The 24,413-nt window shown below is 47.2% G+C and overlaps 1 protein-coding gene across 1 annotated transcript; it reads right to left on the reverse strand.

Moving 5' to 3' along the window:
* Positions 1–5,782: 5,782 nt before the first annotated feature.
* LOC123104542 (7-deoxyloganetin glucosyltransferase) lies at positions 5,783–7,748 on the reverse strand. The gene is made up of 2 exons (XM_044526411.1): positions 7,082–7,748; positions 5,783–6,990 (listed from the first exon to the last, which is right to left on the reverse strand). Exons 1-2 carry the CDS (start codon positions 7,578–7,580, stop codon positions 6,011–6,013), a joined length of 1,479 nt encoding a protein of 492 aa, XP_044382346.1. The 5' UTR covers positions 7,581–7,748; the 3' UTR covers positions 5,783–6,010.
* Positions 7,749–24,413: the final 16,665 nt, after the last annotated feature.

Genomic DNA, 24,413 nt, shown 5'->3' on the forward strand with positions numbered 1-24,413 from the left:
GCTTTCCTCTCGGCCACAAGCTTCACAGAATGCTATTCGCTCAATATGTCTCCCGTAAGGAACAGCTTGAGTTGGGACATACCCTTTGATCACCCTTCACCAAAAATTTCTTACCTTCGGCGGTACTGGGAGTCGCCACAATTTCCTCCAGAACCCCCTCTCCTGCCCCTCTGAGCTTGACGCTGAAACTGTATCACGCCGTAACGCGACCATCAGCTTGTATGCTGAACGCACTGAGAAATTCCCAAATCGATCCGGGGACCATGCCCAGAAGGTGCCCGAACACCACAACTTCTCACTCTTTGTTAGACCTAATATATTTGTATTTTTTTTCGGGATCTAATATATTTGCATTACCTACCTGTACCAAACAAATTGTGGAAACCACCAACCGTTGGGGTTTGTTTTGTACTTCCTCCGTTCGAAAATACTTGTCATCAAAATGGATAAAAAATAATGTATCTAAAATTAAAATACATCTAGATACATCACCTTTTATTCATTTTAATGACAAGTATTTTCGGACGGAGGGAGCACATAACACCTACTATGTGTGTTATCGCACAAAACCCCATATATTAGTGTAATATGTTTAGCTAGCTCTAACTCATTTTTTGGCTTAGATGACGTGAACCTTTATGTGCAGGTCCCACTTGTAAGTGTACATGTAAAGAATAAACACCATCCACATCAGCCGGTCAACTAAAAGTGCCAATCAGCTGATTTCTTCCAAACCAGTACTGAGTACATGTATGATTTACTAGTTTTTCTTTTAAAAACTATAATTTGAGCCAATTTTTTTGAATAAGCAACTAAAACTATCAATATCTCCCAATTCCGAAACAAGCGGTCCAAATGAGTTGAATTTTCCCCGCATTAGTATTGGATAGATGTATGATTATTGAAAAGTGTTTTGTTCTTTTTCGAAAATGTTGAATTTTATCCGAGAAATTTAAATGATGATCCAACTAAAAATGGCAATATCTCCCAAACGTGATGAGCTGATTCTTCTTTTAATTTTAAGTTAAGGGAGCCAAAAATGATGAAATAGGGCTAGCTGCAACACATTGTTCTAGGTATAAAACCGACCTTGATAGTTGCTGCTTCCTACAATTTGCTCGGCTGTACCACATCGTCGTGTTTCGACCGACGCCCCGGTTGGGTGCATATACAAACACTGATGAAACACGAGACTCCGGGAAATAATACGAACCCTGTACACGGACGTAGTTGTCGATGTCGGGGAACCTCGGCTTCCAAGCTCCATAGGCTGGCTGGCTGGATGCATGAGGGCCGAAACGAGGTCACATGGACGTACATTCGGCGTGTGTAGCAGTGTAGCACGCCGCGACGCTTCCAAAGCCACGGCGACGTCCATGCATGAGCAGTGGAGTACGTACGCCGCCCAGCTCTCCGTCAAGCGACACGTCACGACGACGCCTTACGCGTGGTGTGTTCGCACGTACCAGTAGCTCCCATGCGTGAAAATGAACAAATCTTACCTTTATCTCAAACTTAAACACAAAATGACCCCAATCTAAAAATATTTTATAAAATGGCTCTCTTTCGCATGACGTTCGGGTTAGGGTACCATGCTAGAGTGTATGACGCCCCGGGCTAGGACGCCATGGTAGCGACATGTAACATGCCACTCTAGCCGACATGTAACATGCCACTCTAGCCTCGGATATCATGCAAAAGAGGCCATTTCGTAAAAGAAATCAGACTGGGACCATTTTGTGTTGAAGTTTCAGTTAAGAGCTAGTTTTGTTCATTTTCACCTCCATGCGCTCTTTGTCGCGGCCGGCCCTGCGGCGGCGACCACGTGTTCCGCGCGCCGGCAGCTAGCTCGTGACCGGGTCGCGGCCGGCCGCGCATGTGCTGTCCCGGGGGATCCAAGTCCAACAGTAACTCGTACTAACGTCCATGGGTCCATACAGAGTGTCCCTCGTCCAACAGTGGCACCGTACGTCTCCGGTTGTGGATCGGATTTCACGATCGGGCGCGGGTACGTGCGACGCGTGCAGCTTAGCTGGAAAAAATCGCGAGAGTTGGATCTGGCTCGTGTACCATGAGACGCACTCGATGCTGGTGGGTGGGCCTCGATCGTAACATGACAATGACTGTGTCGGCCAACGTACTGTACGATCTGATATATTGGATAGGGACCAGATAGATATTGTCATTTGAGCACGGGCACCTTGAGCCTGTTTTTTCTTTCTTTATTAAGTTCAAAAGAATGGATTTTTACGGCATGAATTTTTTTGATTTCTTTTATGCACGTATAGCAATTTACTCCCTTCGTTCCAAATTTATTTGTCGCCGAAATAAATATATCTAGACGTATTTTTATTTGTAAAAACTTCAATTTCTATCTATTTCTGCGGCAAATAATTCAGGACGAATGGAGTAGTATATCGGGCCAATTTTTCATCAATATACATGCTTGTATGTGAGAGATGCAAAAAGCAAGGGCCGGAATTTTCTCCTTTTTGTGCAGCGTATAATACAAACGAACTGCTGAACGAAACTCACATGTAAGACCACATGCATGCATCTCATGTAAAAAAAACTTTCAAGCATCGTTTTTGACGGGTTAAAAAAATCGTGCTCCAATGCACCGGTGCTCCAATGGCTAGCGACAGAATGTGAGCGATTCGCACAGGTGCACCATTCTGACTTGGGCTAGGCCATTAGCAGCGTTCGGTGTTGTACGTGTTGTTCTCTGATTTTCCTCTTTTTTGTTTCATTAGTTTTATAAAAAAAGCAAAAAATACAGCAATGGTTTACCATAGGGAAAACTTCAGAAAAATGTCATGCAGATATGAGGGATCAAACCCCAGACCTCCCATGACTGAATGGTGGTCGCTAGCACTGACAGAGCTATGTGAGAGCAAAACTGTGCCATGGCCTGCCCTATCCAAAACATATGTACAAGTAGTGAAGTAGTAATAGACTAGTTAGTGAGCAAAAACAATTCCTACGTAGCAGTGAATTTTTAGATTGGCCCGTCCTAATTTTTTGTTGTAGCTCCGCCACTGGACGCTAGCCATTGTACTTTTTTTAGTCAAAACATATTTTGCTTTATTAAGAAATCAAGTTCCTGGGAATACAATGCAAGTCTGGCGGGTTGATAAGCTGGCGCCTAACAATCAGATCTCCCACGACTGAATTTGACTCTCTCCCCTGGAAAATGGTGGTCGCTAGCTATTGCACTTGACAAACTTCAGTGTCCATATAAGCAGTGCGGGGTATAAGAACTAAAAGCCACTTCAGATTTAAGCATTTTTTTCAAAAATTTGAACATGGTTCATTTTTGAAAAAAAAGTGAATATGGTTTTTTTAAACGTGGACATTTAAAAATATATAAAAACTTGAACATTTCGTGGAAGCTTAAACATTCTGTGGGAATCTTGACATTTTTTAATCTGTGAATTTTTTTCGAGAAACAGGAACAATTTTTTTGCAATTTTGAACAAAATAAAAAATGCGAACATTTTTGTATCTGTCAACAATTTTTGAAAAACAAGAACCTTTTTCTAAATTTTAACAAAATTTGAAAACATAAAAAGTTTAGAAAATATGAAAACTTTTTTAAAATACGAAACATTGTTTGAAACTCTGAACAAAATCTTAAAAAGCAAACATTCTTGGGATCTATAAACAAATTTTGAGAGCCGGAACATTTTTTTAAACTCCGGCCAACAATTGACATTGCAAACATTCTTTCAAATGAACAAACATTTTGTGAAAAACACAAACATTTTTGAAAATTGTGAACATTTAAAAAAAAATAAGAACAACTTTGAAACATGAAATATTTTTGAAAATGGAAACAAATTTGCAAAACATGAAGAAAATTTTAAATTTTTTGCTATTTTAGTATTTATTAAGACTTGTGGAAAAGCTTTGAAATTCCAATTTTTTCAAAAATGTGAACTATTTTTTAAAAAGTGAACAAAATTTAAAAAAACATGAACATAAATTTGAAATTCCAAACAAATTGTGAATATTTTATAAAAACACAAAAAAGAGAAGAAAAAAAGACAGAACAAACAAAAGGAAAAGGAAAGATTAAAAGAAAACACAGGAAACCAGTGAAAGAAACCACGCTCGGGTCGTCGTATTTTCGAATGAGCGGCAATTTGACGCTTAATGCGGCAGTAGGTAATTCCAGATTGGATCCTAGTAAACTCGGTCCGTTTAATTGCATGAAGATTTTCTTCCTCCCTGCATTTGTATCTGCGGTCCGTTAGATTGCACTGCAGAGCAATTTGTTGATCTGCGGCCTATTTGATTTCACTGCAGAGCAACGCGTTGATGTAGTAAGGGCAACTCCAGTGGGCATAAAATGTGTCCGTTTTTAATTTGTTTGGGTGGCTTGGTAGATAGGTGTCTAACCCTTGTCGACACTTTTCTGGGACGACCCATTTGGTTTGTCCTATTCATTTTTAATTAATTTATCATTTTGGGCATTTTATACAATCTTGATTGGAATAAACGAAATACCGCGCATGATTAAACAAATAATTCACTTAGTTTACAAAAAAAAAATCACATAGTTTACAACAAGGTGAATTGAAAATTGTAGTAAATAAATTGGATGAAAATGACAAGATAGAACTATTGGTTTCCTACATGAGTCCAGATATGCTCAACTAAATCATTTTGAAGTTGAATGTGAGTTTCCGTGGTAATCCCATCATTGGTCATAGATATTGTCATCAAGCTCATCATTTACGACCATGTTGTGCATGTTCACACAAGCAATTACCACCTCCCACACAGTGTCAATGATCCATCTTCTAGCAAGGTACCAAACAATAACCCAATGAGATTGAAGTACAATAAAAGCACGCCCCACATCCTTTCTTAGCACTCTCTTGTTGTACACCATGGAGGATCAAAGATTGTCTTCACAAATATAGACCATGGAGGAAAGATACCATCAGCTACGTAGTATCCCTTGTTGTACGGGTGACCATTGATCTCATAGTTGACCTCCGAGGAATTGCCTTCCAAAAGCCTCGAGAACACCGGAGAGCGTTGAAGCACGTTGATGTCATTGTGAGAAACTGACATGACAAAAAAGTAGTGCCAAATCCAGAGATCTTGTGATACCACAACTTCAAGTATGACTGTGCAACCATCAACATGACCCTTATATTGTATTTTCAGGCAAATGAACAATTCTTTAACTCTCAGTGCATACTATCTATGCTTCCAGGCATCCCTCGATAGCCTCTCGAAGCATTGATCGATAACAACTGGGTTGTATCCTCAACATTTGGTTCTCTCAAGTACTCCGACGGGCGGCGGCGGGCTGGTGAACTAAGATTTGGGGCTGTACAGTGATAAGCCGAACTGGATTTTTTCTTCTTGTTTTCTTTCAGTGACAGGTGGACCCCACATGCTCACACATGATGTTATCGTTACCAATTGTCGTCGCTACATGTAAAACATTAAGCAGTGCCACGTCAGTCTGACTAGCGGCCGTCATCTATCATAAGCGCACTCAGTTGAGGCAAATAAACCGATCAGTGTTATTTGTAAAAAAATTACGATAGACACGGCGTTTTCTGCAACAAAAATGTAACATAGTGTTTTCTGCAAACCTAATCTTCAAAGCGGTGGTTTTTTGCAATTTACTCGACAAACAACATATCTTTGCCCGTGAATATTGACACTCTTTGCTTCATGCCCGTTAAGTATGAGTTTTGGTTTGTAACTTCAGATGAAAAACATGCAGATTTTGTAGGATAAAGTAAGAATCGACAAGGAGGGATCACAACCATGGCCATGTCTTCATTTTCATGAAATTATTACTACTACTCCCACCGTCTCAAATTACTTTTCACATAAATGAATGAAACTGGATGTATGTAAAACTAAAATACATCTATATACACCCATTTCTACGACAAGTAATTCCCGACGGAGAGAATACTAGTCTAGTGTAGACTAACCACAAGAGGATCCATAGCGAATTTTCGAGCCACATGGCTACTACTCATATTTCTGTATCCCCCTTGGCAGGAGGCACAGTAAGCACCTCATTGACCACCTTCTCCAAATTTACCCAAGAGGATCCACTTGGTTGTGCAGCCACGATAGCCTTCTCCTTCCATTCATTGAGCATTCTCCTTATCTCTTTTCCTTTCTCCCCTTCTCCCATCACCTCCCTAATGGCTGCCTCCACCTCGTCTCTCTTGACATCGCCGCCGATCTCCAAGCCGACGCGCCACTCAGAGCAAGCGTACCTCGCGTTGGTGTACTGGTCGGCGCCGAAGGGCCAGCATAGCATCGGCACCCCGGCGCAGACGCTCTCCAGAACCGAGTTCCACCCGCAGTGCGTCAGGAACGCGCCCGTCGCCTCGTGCTGTAGCACCGCTTCTTGCGGGCACCATCTCGTCACGTACCTCCTCGCCTTCGTCTCCTCCAAGAACTCCGGCGGCAACACAGCAGCGGGGTCGCCGCCATTATTCACTTGATCGTCTCTCATCACCCACAGGAAGTCCTGCTTACTGTTAGCCAAACCCCACGCGAGCTCCACAAGCTGCTCGCTCGTCAGCGTTGCTATGCTCCCGAAGCTCACGTACACCACCGAGTTCGGCCGCCGGCCATTCAGCCACTCTAGGCAGGCGTGGTTCTCCCTGGACAGGTTTGATTCCAGCGTGTCACCCACGCCGCCAGTGCCGGAGGCTTGACCGAGGAGGAGCGGCAATGGCCCGACGGCGTAGATTTTTGGCAGGAAGGTGGACATGGTTGCGATGGCCTCGCGGTCGATCTCGTCGAAGGTGTGGAAGATGACGGCGGACGGGGTAGTCCTGTGGCACGCCATTGAGCGCAGGGCGACTTTGAGCATGGCGTCGTCGGGGTCCGCGGTGAGGACGAAGTCCGGGAAGTCTTTCAGGCAAATGCCTTTGGGCATTCCCGGCACCCAGTCCAGGACCGTGCTGTCCATGCATCCATTCCTTAGCTGCCCGGCCTCTGTTTCTCAAAGCAAGCAAAAAACACTTTCTAAGAGTAGGAGTAAGCAAATGAGTACGTACAAATCTTGGCATGGCATGGCTTGAATTACCTCTGAGGGGAACAATGCCCATGTCGACGAGCCTCTGGCATAGCTGGTACATCATGAAGGAGCACGCGCTCGTGATCCAGAAGGTGACACATTGAAGACCCATGTCCTTGGCCGCGTAGAGGATGTGCTCGATGTCGGAGACGACGCAGGACACGGGCGACGGGAGGCCGGAGACGAGGCTCCTGAAGTGCGGGGCCAGGGCCTCCGTGGTGGACAGCAGGGCAGACATGTCCTGCGCCGCGTCGGCATCGGATTCGGGTAGGCCGTCCGGGACGGCGGCGAAGCGGAACCCGGGGACCCCCGCAAGCGCGCCGGGGCCGCGCGAGCGGAGGAGGCGTCGGCGGTTGTGCTCGGTGTGGACGAACGTTACCTGGAAGCCGTGGCAACGGTGGAGGAGCTTGGCTAGCTGGAGCGCCGGCTTGACATGGCCCTGCGCCGGGAATGGGAAGAACACGGCGTGACGCTTCTCCACCCCAGCAGCTGCCTGCAATGTCGACATGGCCGGCAGCTCCAAGCGCGCGCGCCTGCTCACCGAAAAGAGGTGGAGAGGAGAGGAGGATCGTTCAGCTAGCACCGGCACTGATTGATCCACACTGACACTGTATATTACTCGTATTAATGACGAATTGATGGTGTACAGCGACGCCGTGCATCCTGGACCAAACGATCACCGTACCCATCCACTCTCTCAGTTGCTTTGGCCTCCCACGTTTCACCATCAACCCTTTTTGAAAAGAAAGCGCTGGTACACGGCGCGCCGGACGTACTATTACGCCGGGCGTACATAAGGCGTTGGATGAGAAAGTGATCCTGCGGCCCAGCGCGCTTCCCTTGTCTTATCCACATCAATCCCTTCCTTCCTCCACCGCGGCGGGGGCGACACTACGATCCTCTCTGAACCAGTCGTCCCCGCACCACCGGCGGCGGCGACGCGCCCCTCTCCAGCTGATTCCAAGCAGGAGGAGGGGGCATTGCCTGCGTGCTCTCGGAACGGGCGGCTCCCTACACGAGCTACGCGCTGCAACCATCGCGGGCATGTGCTGCAATCGCTGCGACCGCGGTGATCGAGCATGCGTGCCCATGATCCAAGACAATGATGCTGGAACCAACAGCATGAAATGCTACTACCGCTGGCGGGGGATGCTGGAACGAGGGTCGCCGGATACTGGAACGACCGACGATGCGATGCTGGAACCACCGTGTACGGTGTTGCAACCATTGACAAAAAAAACATCAAGCCTAGATCCAAAAAGGTTCAACCGTCAACAGGAAAAGCTTCAACTGCACTTTTCAAATCGGAAAAGTTGCAACCGTTACAAAAAGATCTCCAACCTTAAATGAAAAAAGCTTCAATCGAAAGATGTACAAAGTTTCAATCAGCCATCGCTCGACGAAAAAAGTTGCAAACGTTCACATAATAAGCTTCGATCGTAGTTGAAAAACGCTTAAACCCGCGGGTACTCCAAGCGGTTTTTATGCTACATGCTACAAGCGGCCTAGAATTTGCTACCACCGATGTTGCATCCAGCTACAACCACCGTCGAGGTTTTCTACATCGCACAATGATGCGTTTTTTTGCTGGGAGCGAAGCTCGAATTTGCTAGAACGGGGCGAGCGAGGTGTACGACTAACGGGCACGAGCAACGGTGAGCATGCCGGCGAGCTGCGGCCGTCACCAACGGAGCTACAACCGTCACCACCGAGAGCTGCAACCGTAGGTGCATCTGTTACATGGGTCGAGGCGATGACAAGGACGGCCGGCGAGGGTGGGGACCGATGACGCAGACGGATACCGCAGAGCGTGTGCGGTCGATGAGATGCATAGGGGGGATCCTTTTCGTACGCGCGTGTGCGGAAGAAGACGACCTAGGTGGATAAGGATCCAGTTGAAGGAAACATGTCCTAGACGCAATAATAAAGTTGTTATTTATATTTCCTCATATCATGATACATGTTTATTATTCATGCTAGAATTATACTAACCGGAACTTAGTACATGTGTGAATACATAGACAAAATAAGTGTTACTAGTATGCCTCTACTTGACTAGCTCGTTAATCAAAGATGGTTAAGTTTCCTAGCCATGGATAAAAGTTGTCATTTGATGAACGGGATCACATCATTAATTAGAGAATGATGTGATTGACTTGACCCATCTGTTAGCTTAGCACTTTGATCGTTTAGTTTACTGATATTGCTTTCCCCATAACTTATACATGTTCTTATGACTATGAGATTATGCAACTCCCGAATACCGAAGGAACACTTAGTGTGCTATCAAATGTCACAACGTAACTGGGTGACTATAAAGATGCTCTACAGGTGTCTCCGATGGTGTTTGTTGAGTTGGCATAGATCGAGATTAGGATTTGTCACTCCGTGTATCGGAGAGGTATCTCTAGGCCCTGTCGTTAATCCACACCACTATAAGGCTTGCAAACAATATGACTAATGAGTTAGTTACAGGATGTTGCATTACGGAACGAGTAAAGAGACTTGACAGTAATGAGATTGAACTAGGTATTGAGATACCACGATCGAATCTCAGAAAAGTAACATACCGATGACAAAGGGAACAACGTATGTTGTTATGCGGTTTGACCGATAAAGATCTTCGTAGAATATGTAGGAACCATTATAAGCATCCAGGTTCCGCTATTGGTTATTGACCGGAGATGAGTCTCGGTCATGTCTACATAGTTCTCGAACCCGTAGGGTCCGCACGCTTAACGTTCGGTGACGATCGGTATTATGAGTTTATGTGTTTTGATGTACCAAAGGTAGTTCGGAGTTCCGGATGTGATCAGGACATGACGAGGAGTCTCGAAATGGTCGAGACATGAAGATTGACATATTGGAGGGTTATGTTTGGACACCGGAATGGTTTCGGATGAGTTCGGGCATATACCAGAGTACCGGGGAGTTACCGGAACCTCCCAGGGGTTAATGGGCCTTGATGGGCCATGAGGAAGAGAGGAGGAGGCGGCCAAGTGGTGGGGCGCGCCCCCCAAGGCCCAATCCAAATTGGGGAGGGGGGACGGCCCCCCTTTCCTTCCTCTCCCTCTTCCCTTCCTTCCCCCTCCTAGTTGGACTAGGAAAGGGGGGAAACCTACTCCTAGTAGGAGTAGGAATCCCCCCTTGGGGCGCGCCATAGAGGCCGACCCTCCCCCTCCTCCACTCCTTTATATACGGGGGAGGGGGCACCCCATAGGCACACAAGTTGATTGTTTAGCCGTGTGCACACACCCCCTTCACAGATTTCTACCTCAGTCATATCATTGTAGAGCTTAGGCGAAGCCCTGCATCGATAACTTCATCATCACCGACATCACGCCGTCGTGCTGACGAAACTCTCCCTCGACCTCAGCTGGATCTAGAGTTCGTGGGACGTCACCGAGCTGAACGTGTGCATATCACGGAGGTGCCGTACCTTCGGTGCTAGGATCGGTCGGATCATGAAGACATACGACTACATCACCCGCATTGTCATAACGCTTCCGCTTTCGGTCTACGAGGGTACGTGGACATACTCTTCCCCTCTCGTTGCTATGCATCACCTAGATGGATCTTGCGTGTGCGTGGATTTTTTTTTGAAATTACTGCGTTCCCCAACAGTGGCATCTGAGCCAGGTCTATGCGTAGATGTTATATGCATGAGTAGAACACAAATGAGTTGTGGACGTGGGTATACACATATTGCTTGTCGTCACTAGTTGATTCTTGATTCAGCGGAATTGTTGGATGAAGCGGCTCAGACCGACATTATACGTACGCTTACGTGAGACTAGTTCTACCAACGTGCTTCACACATAGGTGGCTAGTGGTTGTCAGTTTCTCCAACATTAGTTGAATTGGATTCAATGAACAGGGTTTTTTGTGAAGATCAAAAAGCAATCACTATACCGCGTTGTGGTTTTTGATGCGTAGGTAAGAACGGTTCTTTCTAAGCCCGTAGCAGCCACGTAAAACTTGCAACAACAAAGTAGAGGATGTCTAACTTGTTTTTACAGGGCATGTTGTGATGTGATATGGTCAAGACATGATGCTAAATTTTATTGTATGAGATGATCATGTTTTGTAACAAAGTTATCGATAACTGGCATGAGCCATATGGTTGCCGCTTATTGTATGAAATGCAATCGCCATGTAATTGCTTTACTTTATCACTAAGCGGTAGCGATAGTCGTAGAAGCAATAATTGGCGAGACGACAACGATGCTTCGATGGAGATCAATGTGTCAAGCCGGTGACGATGGTGATCATGACGGTGCTTTGGAGATGGAGATCAAAGGCACAAGATGATGATGGCCATATCATATCACTTATATTGATTGCATGTGATGTTTATCCTTTACGCATCTTATTTTGCTTAGTTCGGCGGTAGCATTATAAGATGATCTCTCACTAAATTTCAAGGTACAAGTGTTCTCCCTGAGTATGCACCGTTGCTACAGTTCGTCGTGCCGAGACATCACGTGATGATCAGGTGTGATAAGCTCTACGCTCACATACAACAGGTGCAAGCCAGTTTTGCACACGCAAAATACTCGGGTTAAACTTGACAAGCCTCCCATATGCAGATATGGCCTCGAAAGGTCGAGCTTGAATCATATAGTAGATATGATCAACATAGTGATGTTCACCATTGAAAACTATTCCATCTCACGTGATGATCGGACATGGTTTAGTTGATATGGATCACGTGATCACTTAGATTATTAGAGGGATGTCTATCTAAGTGGGAGTTCATAAGTAATAAAATTAATTGAACTTCAATTTATCATGAACTTAGTACCTGATAGTATTTTGCATGTCTATGTTGTTGTAGATAGATGGCCCGTGCCATTGTTCCGTTGAATTTTAATGCGTTCCTAGAGAAAGCTAAGTTGAAAGATGATGGTAGCAATTACATGGACTGGGTTCGTAACTTGAGGATTATCCTCATTGCTGCATAGAAGAATTACGTCCTGGAAGCACCGCTAGGTGACAAATCTGCTGCAGGAGCAACACCAGATGTTATGAACGTCTGGCAGAGCAAAGCTGATGACTACTCGATAGTTCAGTGTGCCATGTTTTACGGCTTAAAACCGGGACTTCAACGACGTTTTGAACATCATGGAGCATATGAGATGTTCCAGGAGTTGAAGTTAATATTCCAAGCAAATGCTCGGATTGAGAGATATGAAGTCTTCAATAAGTTCTAAAGCTGCAAAATGCAAGAGAATAGTTCTGTTAGTGAACATATACTCAGAATGTCTGGGTACCACAACCACTTGACTCAGCTGGGAGTTAATCTTCCTAATGATAGTGTTATTGACAGAGTTCTTCAATCACTGCTACCAAGCTACAAGAGCTTCATGATGAACTATAATATGCAAGGGATGGATAAGATAATTCCCAAGCTCTTCGCAATGCTAAAGGCTGCGGAGGTAGAAATCAAGAAGGAGCATCAAGTGTTGATGGTCAACAAGACTACCAGTTTCAAGAAAAAAGGTAGAGGGAAGAAGGGAAACTTCAAGAAGAACGACAAGCAAGTTGCTGCTCAAGTGAAGAAACCCAAGTCTGGACCTAAGCCTGAGAGTGAGTTCTTCTACTGCAAAGGGACTAGTCACTAGAAGCGGAATTGTCCCAAGTATTTAGCGGAGAAGAAGGATGGCAAAGTGAAAGGTATATTTGATATACATGTTATTGCTGTGTACCTTACTAATGCTCGCAGTAGCGCCTGGGTATTTGATACTGGTTCTGTTGCTAATATTTGCAACTCGAAACAGGGGCTACAGATTAAGTGAAAATTGGCTAAGGACAAGGTGACGATGCGCATGCGAAGTGGTTCCAAAGTCGATATGATCGTCGTCGGCACGCTACCTCTACATCTACCTTCAGGACTAGTTTTAGACCTAAGTAATTGTTATTTGGTGCCAGCGTTGAGCATGAACATTATATCTGGATCTTGTTTGATGCAAGACGGTTATTCATTTAAATCAGAGAGTAATGGTTGTTCTATTTATATGAGTAATATCTTTTATGGTCATGCACCCTTGATGAGTGGTCTATTTTTACTAAATCTTGATAGTAGTGATACACATATTCATAGTATTGAAGCCAAAAGATATAAGTTTAATAATGATAGTGCAACTTATTTGTGGCACTGTTGTTTAGGTCATATTGGTGTAAAGCGCATGAAGAAACTCCATGCTGATGGGCTTTTGGAATCACTTCATTATAAATCACTTGATGCTTGCGAACCATGCCTCGTGGGCAAGATGACTAAGACTCCGTTCTCCGGAACAATGGAGCGAGCAACAGACTTGTTGGAAATAATACATACTAATGTATGCGGTCTGATGAGTCTTGATGCTCACCGCGGGTATCGTTATTTCCTTACCTTCACAGATGATTTGAGCAGATATGGGTATATCTACTTGATGAAACATAAGTCTGAAACATTTGAAAAGTTCAAAGAATTTCAGAGTGAAGTGGAAAATCATCGTAACAAGAAAATTAAGTTTCTACGATCTGATCGTGGAGGAGAATATTTGAGTTATGAGTTTGGTCTTCATTTGAAACAACACGGAAAAGTTTTGCAACTCACGCCACCTGGAACACCATAGCGTAATGCTGTGTCCGAACGTTGTAACCGCACTTTATTTGATATGGTGTGATCTATGATGTCTCTTACTGATTTACCGCTATTGTTTCGGGGTTATGCTTTAGAGACGGTGATGACCCACAAGTGTAGGGGATCTATCGTAGCCTTTTCGATAAGTAAGAGTGTCGAACCCAACGAGGAGCAGAAGGAAATGATAAGCAGTTTTCAGTAAGGTATTCTCTCCAAACACTGAAATTATCGGTAACAGATAGTTTTGTGATAAGGTAATTTGTAACGAGTAGCAAGTAATAAAAGTAAATAAGGTACAGCAAGATGGCCCAATCCTTTTTGTAGCAAAGGACAAGCCTGGACAAACTCTTATATGAAGGAAAGCACTCCCGAGGACACATGGGAATTATCGTCAAGCTAGTTTTCATCACGTTCATATGATTCGCGTTCGGTACTTTGATAATTTGATATGTGGGTGGACCGGTGCTTGGGTACTGTCCTTCCTTGGACAAGCATCCCACTTATGATTAACCCCCATTGCTACCAAACGAAACTACAACAGAAGTATTAAGGTAAACCTAATCATAACATGAAACATATGGATCCAAATCAGCCCCTTACGAAGCAACGCATAAACTAGGGTTTAAGCTTCTGTCACTGTAGCAACCCATCATCTACTTATTACTTCCCAATGCCTCCCTCTAGGCCCAAACAATGGTGAAGTGTCATGTAGTCGACGTTCACATGACACCACTAGAGGGATGACAACATACATCTCATCAAAATATCGAACGAATACCAAATTCACATGCCTACTTATAGCAAGACTTCTCCCATGTCCTCAGGAACAAACGTAACTACTCACAAAGCATATTCATGTTCATAATCAGAGGGGTGCTACCTCTTGAGCACTGCGTTGGTTTTCCCTTGAAGAGGAAAGGGTGATGCAGCAAAGTAGCGTAAGTATTTCCCTCAGTTTTTGAGAACCAAGGTATCAATCCAGTAGGAGATCACGCTCAAGTCCCACGCACCTAAACAAACAAATAAGAACCTCTCAACCAACGCGGTAAAGGGGTTGTCAAGCCCTTCACGGTCACTTACGAGAGTGAGATCTGATAGATAAGATAAGATAATATTTTTGGTATTTTTATGATAAAGAGAAATAAAGATGCAAAGTAAAATAAACGACAAAGGAAATAACTAAGTGTTGGAAGATTAATATGATGAAAGATAGACCCGGGGGCCATAGGTTTCACCAGTGGCTTCTCTCAAGAGCATAAGTATTACGGTGGGTAAACGAATTACTGTCGAGCAATTGATAGAATTGAGCATAGTTATGATAATATCTAGGTATGATCATGTATATAGGCATCACGTCCGAGACAAGTAGACCGAAACAATTCTGCATCTACTACTATTACTCCAGACATCGACCGCTATCCAGCATGCATCTAGAGTATTAAGTTCATAAGAATAGAGTAATGCTTTAAGGAAGATGAAATGATGTAGAGGGATAAACTCATGCAATATGATATAAACCCCATCTTTTTATCCTCGATGGCAACAATACAATACGTGCCTTGCTGCCCCTGCTGTCACTGGGAAAGGACACCGCAAGATTGAACCCAAAGCTAAGCACTTCTCCCATTGCAAGAAAGATCAATCTAGTAGGCCAAACCAAACTGATAATTCGAAGAGACTTGTAAAGATAAACCAATCATACATAAAAGAATTTAGAGGAGAATGAAATATTGTGCATAGATAATCTAGATCATAAACCCACAATTCATCGGATCTCGACAAACACACCGCAAAAGAAGATTACATCAAATAGATCTCCAAGAAGATCGAGGAGAACTTTGTATTGAGATCCAAAGAGAGAGAAGAAACCATCTAGCTAATAACTATGGACCCGTAGGTCTGAAGTAAACTACTCACACATCACCGGAGAGGCCATGGAGTTGATGTAGAGGCCCTCCGTGATCAATGCCCCCTTCGGCGGAGCTCCGGAAAAGGCCCCAAGATGGGATCTCTTAGGTACAGAAGGTTGTGGCGGTGGAATTAGGTTTTCGTGGTGCTCCTGGATGTTTGGGGGTACGTGGATATATATAGGAGGAAGAAGTACGTCGATGGAGCAATGGGGGGCCCACGAGGGTGGAGGGCGCGCCCCCTGCCTCGTGGCTTCCTCCGTTGTTTCTTGACGCCCACTCCAAGTCTCCTGGATCACGTTTGTTGAGAAAATCACGTTCCCGAAGGTTTCATTCCATTTGGACTCCATTTGATATTCCTTTTCTTCGAAACCCTAAAATAGGGGGAAAACAACAATTTGGGTTGGGCCTCCGGTTAGTAGGTTAGTCCCAAAAATGATATAAAAGTGTAAAATAAAGCCCATTAACATCCAAAATAGATAATATAATAGCATAGAGCAATAAAAAATTATAGATACATAGGAGACGCATCAAGCATCCCCAAGCTTAATTCCTGCTCGTCCTCGAGTAGGTAAATGATAAAAGAAGAATTTTTGATGTGGAATGCTTTCTAACATATTTCTCAATGTAATTTTTCTTTATTGTGGCATGAATGTTCAGATCTGAAAGGTTCAAGATAAAAGTTTAATATTGACATAGAAATAATAATACTTCAAGCATACTAACTAAGCAATTATGTCTTCTCAAAATAACATGGCCAAAGAAAGTTATCCCTACAAAATCATATAGTCTGGCTATGCTCTATCTTCACCACACAAAATATTTAAATCATGCACAACCCCGATGACAAGCCAAGCAATTGTTTCATACTTTTGATGTTCTCAAACTTTTTCAATCTTCAGGCAATATATGAGCGTGAGCCATGGATATAGCATTATGGTGGAATAGAATGGTGGTTGTGGAGAAGAAAAAAAAGGAGAAGATAGTCTCACATCAACTAGGCGTATCAACTGGCTATGGAGATGCCCATTAATAGATATCAATGTGAGTGAGTAGGGATTGCCATGCAACGGATGCACTAGAGCTATAAGTATATGAAAGCTCGACAAAAGAACTAAGTGGGTGTGCATCCAACTTGCTTGCTCACGAAGACCTAGGGCATTTTGAGGAAGCCCATCATTGGAATATACAAGCCAAGTTCTATAATGAAAAACTCCCACTAGCATATGAAAGTGATATCATAAGAGACTCTCTATCATGAAGATCATGGTGCTACTTTGAAGCACAAGTGTGGAAAAAGGATAGTAGCATTGTCCATCAAGAGGGCCCGAACCTGGGTAAAACATCATGTCCCCTGCCTCCTGTTACCATCCACCTAGACGCACAGTTCGGGACCCCCTACCTGAGATCCGCCGGTTTTGACACCGACATTGGTGCTTTCATTGAGAGCTCCTCTGTGTCGTCACTTTTAGGCCCGATGGCTTCTCTGATCATTAACAGCGATGCGATCCAGGGTGAGACCTTTCTTCCCAGACAGATCTTCGTATTCGGCGACTTTGCACTGCGGGCCAATTCGCTTGGCCATCTGGAGCAGATCGAAAGCTACGCCCCTGGCCGTCAGGTCAGATTTGGAAGTTTAAACTACACAGCAGACCTCCGTGGAGACTTGATCTTCAACGGATTCGAGCCGCAGCCGAGCGCGCCGCACTGTCATGATGGGCATGATCGAGCTCTGCCGCCGAACAGTGCCCTGGAGGTCGCACCCGCATCAGCCCCAACCCTTAATTCGGAGCCAACTGCGCCAATCGAGGATGGGTGGTTGGACACCGCCTCGGGGGCTGCAATCTCTACGGCGATCGAGCCGAACACCAGCCCTATTCTCTGCGAAGCCCATGACTCCAAGGAGCCGGACTCCTCTCCAGACTCCGAGCCCTCCGCGCCCCTACCAATCGAACCCGATTGGGCACTGATCATGGAGTTCACTGTCGCGGACATCTTTCAGTACTCGCCCTTCGGCGATATTCTGAATTCACTAAAGTCTCTCTCTTTAGGAGAGCCCTGGCCGGACTATGGTCAGCAAGGTTGGGATGTAGACGATGAAGAAATTCAAAGCCCACCCACCACCCACTTCGTAGCCACTGTCGATGATTTAACCGACATGCTCGACTTCGACTCCAAAGACATCGATGGTATGGACGCCGATGCAGGAGACGATCAAGAACCAGCGCCTATAGGGCACTGGAAAGCCACCTCGCCGTATGATATATACATGGTGGACACCCCAAAAGAAGGCAATGGCGACGGAACAGTGGAGGATGTCCCCTCCAAGAAGCAGCCTAAGCGCCGGCGTCAGCGGCGCCGCTCTAAATCCCGCCAAAGCAAAAACGGTGATTCTGGCACGGGAGATAATAACACCCCGGACAGTGCCGAAGACAACCACCTCCAGCAAGATTCAGCACAGGAGGATGGAGAAGCCAGCCCTCATGAGAGACCGACAGACAGAGAGGTCGAGGACGATAATTATATGCCTCCCTCCGAAGATGAGGCAAGCCTCGACGACGACGAGTTGTCGTGCCGGAGGATCCCGTCGAACAAGAGCGTTTCAAACGCAGGCTTATGGCCACGGCGAGCAGCCTCAAGAAAAAACAGCAACAACTTAGAGCTGATCAAGATTTGCTAGCTGACAGATGGACTGAAGTCCTTGCGGCCGAAGAGTATGAACTCGAACGCCCCTCCAAGAGCTACCCAAAGCGCAGGTTGCTACCCCGACTAGAGGAGGAAGCACCTAAACCTACATCACCAGCGCATGATGCGGCCAATCGGCCACCCCGTGGCCACGACAGAGAAGCCTCTCGACCCTCCACTCAAGCCGCACCCCGGCGCCGCTCAAAAAATACTAAGGCATGGGAAAATGCACCAGACCTGCGAGATATATTGGAGAACAAGGCAAGGCAAACAAGATCGATCTACGGATCGCGTGGGTGCCCCACAGCACGAGACGGTAATTGTCACTCCGGATACAGTCAATCCGGCCGGGCCGAACACAGTAGACAAAGCTCAGTTGAGCTGCGTCGTGATATAGCCCAATACAGAGGCACCGCACACCCACTATGCTTCATAGATGAAGCAATGGGTCATCAAATCCCTGAGGGTTTCAAACCCGTGAACATCGAATCATATGATGGCACAACAGATCCCGTGGTGTGGATCGAGGACTATCTCCTTCATATCCACATGGCCCGCGGTGATGACCTACACGCCATCAAATACCTCCCACTCAAGCTTAAAGGACCAACTCAGCATTGGCTTAACAGCTTGCCAGCAGAATCAATTGGTTGCTGGGAGGACCTGGAAGCCGCATTCTTCGACAATTTCCAGGGCACTTATGTGCGACCACCAGACTCCGATGACCTTAGCCACATAATTCAGCAGCCAGAGGAATCGGCCAGACAATTCTGGACACGGTTCCTAACCAAGAAAAATCAAATCGTCGACTGTCCGGACGCAGAGGCCCTAGCAGCCTTCAAGCATAACATCCGCGACGAGTGGCTTGCACGGCACCTAGGACAGGAAAAGCCGAAATCTATGGCAGCCCTCACGACACTTATGACCCGCTTTTGCGCGGGAGAAGACAGCTGGCTAGCTCGCAGCAATAACATGACCAAGAGCCCTAGTAATTCGGATACCAAGGACAACAGTGGCAAGTCGCGTCGCAACAAGCAAAAGCGCCGCATTAACGGCAACAATGCTAAGGATACGACAGTTAATGCCGGATTCAAAGGCTCTAAACCCGGTCAGCGGAAAAAGCCATTCAAAAGAAATACTCCGGGCCCGTCCAGTTTGGACCGAATACTCGACCGCTCATGCTAGATACATGGCACCCCCGAAAAACCAGCCAATCACACCAACAGGGATTGTTGGGTGTTCAAGCAGACGGGCAAGTTAAATGCCGAAAGCAGAGACAAGGGGCTGCATAGCGATGACGAGGAGGAGCCCCGGCCGCCGAACAATAGTGGACAGAAAGGTTTTCCCCCACAAGTGCGGACGGCGAACATGATATACGCAACCCACGTCCCCAAGAGGGAGCGGAAGCGTGCGCTAAGGGACGTATACGCGATGGAGCTAGTCGCCCCAAAGTTCAACCCATGGTCTTCCTGCCCGATCACTTTTGATCAAAGGGACCACCCCACTAGCACCCATCATGGCGGATTCGCCGCATTGGTTCTAGACCCAATTATTGACGGATTTCACCTCACTAGAGTCCTTATGGACGGCGGCAGCAACCTGAACCTGCTTTACTAGGATACAGTGCGGAAAATGGGCATCGATCCCTTGAGGATTAAACCCACTAAAACGACCTTTAAAGGCGTCATACCAGGTGTAGAGGCCAACTGTACAGGCTCAGTTACACTTGAAGTGGTCTTCGGATCTCCGGATAATTTCTGAAGTGAGGAGTTAATCTTCGACATAGTCACGTTCCGCAGTGGCTATCACGCACTGCTCGGGCGAACCGCATTTGCCAAGTTCAATGCGGTGCTGCACTACGCATACCTCAAGCTCAAGATGCCGGGCCCTCGAGAGTGTTCAAGCATTATAGTCCGATTGCCTTGTTCGTTGTGTTGAGCGCCTCCCTCGAAGGACCCATGAATGGGAAAAAGAGCGCTCATGTTTATCCCGAACACCCCAACACTCATGCCATGGGGGTAGAAGCCGACGACTCGCCATCTCTCAAATTTGATAAACGGCCGCACAGAAGGTAATATTTTAAATTCAAAAAGCATTGCTTAGCGCACATGAACAAGTTTTCAGCGCACAGGACAAAACGAGCGAGTTTACTGAAAAATTACATCCATGGAACATTCATCCGCCATAAGGCGGGCACCCTTCAAAACGCCCTCATAATACATCTCGGGCTTGCGATGCTCCTTGCCCGGCGGTGGCCCGTCCTTCACAAGCTTCTCAGCATCCAGCTTGCCCCGGTGCACCTTCGCACGGGCAAGCGCCCTACGGGCACCCTCGATGCATACGGAGCGCTTGATGACTTCGAGCCTTGGACAGGCCTCCACCAGCCGCCTCACCAGCCCGAAGTAGCTCCGAGTTGAGCTCCCCTCATCGGCTCGGTAGAAGGCGGCGGCATCCGACACGCTACGGGGCAAGTCTGCGAATGCTCCTGGAGAGCTCCGAATTCGGGTAAGTAACAAGTAATTCACTTTTATGTGCTTGATTTGCATAAAGAATGCCTTACCCGCCGCTATCTTTTTTATTGCCTCAACCTCCTGGAGGGCCTTCTGGGCTTCGGCCTTGGCAGACTTGGCATCTTCAATGGCCGCCGCGAGCTCAGACTCTTGCGTCTTCGAGTCAAGCTCCAAACTCTCATGTTTTTTCATGAGAGCCTGGAGCTCTTGCCGCACCTCGCCAACCTGCATCTCATGCTTCTTCCGCTCGGTGCGCTCCGTGGCCGCCCTCTTCTCGGCCTCGGACAGCGCTTGCTTAAGGGTCGCCACCTCAGTTGTGGCCCCTACAATAGCCGTGTTAATCCTGTCACTTTTTGCAATTGCACCTTTCACATATTTCAATAAGGTATTTCTTACCTTCCGTCTCCTCGAGTTGCCTCTTGGCATGGCCGAGCTCGTTCTCGGACCGCTCAAGGTTCTGCTTCAGCGTGCCCACCTCCGCAGTCAGTGCGGCGGATGCTAGCAGCGAAGCCTGCATACACATATTGACTTACTTTTGTTAGACTCCTGCGAACGTTATTAGATCCCCTATTTGGCTTTTCTTTCCGAACGCCGAACAAAGCATCAGGGGATACTGTCTATGCGGTAATATTTTTACATATTGTTTACTTACCTCGAAGCCTGTTAGAAGGCTGACACAGGCTTCAGTCAGTCCGCTCTTGGCGGACTGAACCTTCTGGATCATCGCACTCATAATAGTGCGGTGCTCCTCGTTGATGGAGGCGCCGTTAAGCACCTCCAGCAAATTGTCCGGTGCCTTCGGTTGGACGGAGGTCACCGGCTCGGTAGGCTTGCTCCTCTTGGAAGGAGGCTGCCTACCGGAGTCCAGAACCGTCGAAGGTTCTGGCGTGCTGTCCGGCTCAAAGCCGGACTTGGAACCCTTGGGGGTTCTATCCCCTTCACGCCTGGAGTCCGGGAGGTCGCCTTGCGGCGCCTCTAGGACCACCTCCTCCTGGCTCGGAACCTGTTGGGACGCCGCCTCGGCGTCGTCCGTAGGATGGGGGGAGGTAGCCGTCGGAAGCGAATTCACATCCGACGAATCCAGGGAACCGCTCGACGACACGTCAAGCCGGTCTTTGGGTGGACTGCATAAACATGTTCGACGTAAGGAAAAGTTGTGCAATGAGGGAATACTATGAATCACTCTGGTATCCGGATACTTATGATGTTGCCGGGGCTTGGCCCTGTGCGGCCACTCCTCTTCGCCGTCGTCGGTGTTGGTGGAGTAGTCCGGAGGGGTCTTCCCCTTCTTGGACCCTTCGGCCTCCCCAGTTGGGGCGGCCTTCCTTTTCTTCCCTCTCCACGCTGGAGGGGGAGAGGTCTCTTCTTCCTCCTCCTCATCTTCATGGGAGGAGTGCGCCTTGGAGTCGTCGGATGATGAATCCGACACCTCCTGGCGCCGGGCACTCTTTCGAGTCCCCGTGGCCTTCTTCTTGGCCTTCTTCTCCGGCACCACATAGGGTGCCGGAACCAGCAGCTTCACCAAACGAGCATCTGCTGGGCCTTCGGGCAAAGGAGCTGGACAGTTGATCTGTCCGGACGTCTCCTGCCAATCCTGTCAAAGGTAAGAGATCTTAGATCCCGCATGGAGTCAAACTGTGAAAAACTAAATACCCTATAAAGGTAAAAACAGCTTACTGCACGAGCGTGACGCTGCGTGCTGAATCCGCGATCCTCGGTAGCGGATGCGGGGGCCTCGGCGCCCTTGAAAAGCACCTTCCAGGCATCTTCGTACATCGTGTTGAAGAGCCTGCTCAGAGTCCGGTGCCGCGCCGGGTCGAACTCCCACAGGCTGAAGGCCCGTTGTTGACACAGGAGGATCCGGCGGATGAGCATAACCTAGACTACGTTGACAAGTTTGAGCTTCTTGTCCACCAGGGTTTGGACGCATGTTTGGAGTCCGGTCAACTCTCCTTTTTTACCCCACGACGGGCCCGTCTCTTTCCAGGAGGCGAGCCGCGTAGGGGGTCTGGATCGGAACTCGGGGGCTGCGACCCATTCAGGGTCGCGCGGCTCAGTGATGTAAAACCACCCCGATTGCCACCCCTTTAGGGACTCCACGAAGGAGCCCTCGAGCCATAGGACGTTGGGCATCTTGCCCACCATGGCGCCTTCGCACTCCGCCTGGGTGCCACGCACCACCTTCAGCTTGACATTGAAAGTCTTGAGCCATAGGCCGAAATGGGGGCGGATGCGGAAGAAAGCCTCGCACACGATGATGAACGCCGAGATGTTGAGGACAAAGTTCGGGGCCAGATCGTGGAAATCCAGGCCATAGTAGAACATGAGCCCCCGGACAAATGGGTGGAGAGGGAAGCCCAGTCTGCGGAGGAAATGAGGGAGGAACACCACCCTCTCATGGGGCCTAGGGGTGGGGATGAGTTGCCCCTCTTTGGGAAGCCGGTGCGCAATGTCGTTAGACAAGTATCCGGCCTTCCTCAGTCTTTTGATGTGTCCCTCCGTGACGGAGCAGACCATCCACTTGCCTCCCGCTTCGGACATGGATGGAGAAGGTTGAGGTGGGGTGTGCGGACTTGGGCGCTGGAGCTTGAGTGCGCGGAAATGGATAGGCAAAGGAGGAAGAAGGCATGGATGAAAAGGTGGATCCTTATCCCCTTATATGGGTGGACGCGACTATGCGTCCCCACCAGCCTGGTAAAACTCGCTTATCTCCCAAGCGCCGTAATCAATGGCGCGGTTGGGTTACCCACGCCCGTATTGATGAGAATCCCGGAATAAGGGGACACGATCTCTGCTTTGACAAGACGTGCCAAGGAAACCGCCTGGCTAAACGTGCTGAGGTAGAACAGTAAAACGATTCGAATAAAGACTTGGCCGTGGTGTGATGTCACGCTACGGAATACGTCAGCAGATTAGATTTGTGTAAATATTATTCTCTCTATGGCAATATGTGGAAACTTATTTTGCAAAGCCGGACACTACCTTTGTGTTCAAAATCTTCTACGAAGTACTTGGAGGAGGAACCCACCTTGCAATGCCAAAGACAATCTGCGTGCCGGACTCGTCGTCATTGAAGCCTGGTTCAGGGGCTACTGAGGGAGTCCTGGATTAGGGGGTGTCCGGATAGCCAGACTATACCTTCGGCCGGACTCCTGGACTATGAAGATACAAGATTGAAGACTTCGTCCCGTGTCCGGAAGGGACTTTCCTTGGCGTGGAAGGCAAGCTTGGCGATACGGATATGTAGATCTCCTACCATTGTAACCGACTCTGTGTAACCCTAGCCCTCTCCGGTGTCTATATAAACTGGAGGGTTTTAGTCCATAGGACGAACAACAATCATACCATAGGCTAGCTTCTAGGGTTTAGCCTCTCTGATCTCGTGGTAGATCTACTCTTTTACTACCCATATCATCAATATTAATCAAGCAGGACGTAGGGTTTTACCTCCATCAATAGGGCCCGAACCTGGGTAAAACATCGTGTCCCCGGCCTCCTGTTACCATCCGCCTAGACGCACAGTTCGGGACCCCCTACCCGAGATCCACCGGTTTTAACACCAACAGGGGCCTTTTCCGGAGCTCCGCCGGATGGGGCATCGATCACGGAGG

The sequence above is a fragment of the Triticum aestivum genome, chromosome 5A (assembly GCF_018294505.1).
Source record: "Triticum aestivum cultivar Chinese Spring chromosome 5A, IWGSC CS RefSeq v2.1, whole genome shotgun sequence".
Taxonomy (NCBI): Eukaryota; Viridiplantae; Streptophyta; class Magnoliopsida; order Poales; family Poaceae; genus Triticum; species Triticum aestivum.

Bases quoted from the DNA above. Each gene is read 5' to 3' on its own strand.
- LOC123104542 (XM_044526411.1), bottom strand. From the start codon at position 7,580: ATGTCGACATTGCAGGCAGCTGCTGGGGTGGAGAAGCGTCACGCCGTG. The intron at 6,991-7,081 runs GTAATTCAAGCC...TTTGAGAAACAG, and splicing joins GGGCATTGTTCCCCTCAGAG to AGGCCGGGCAGCTAAGGAAT.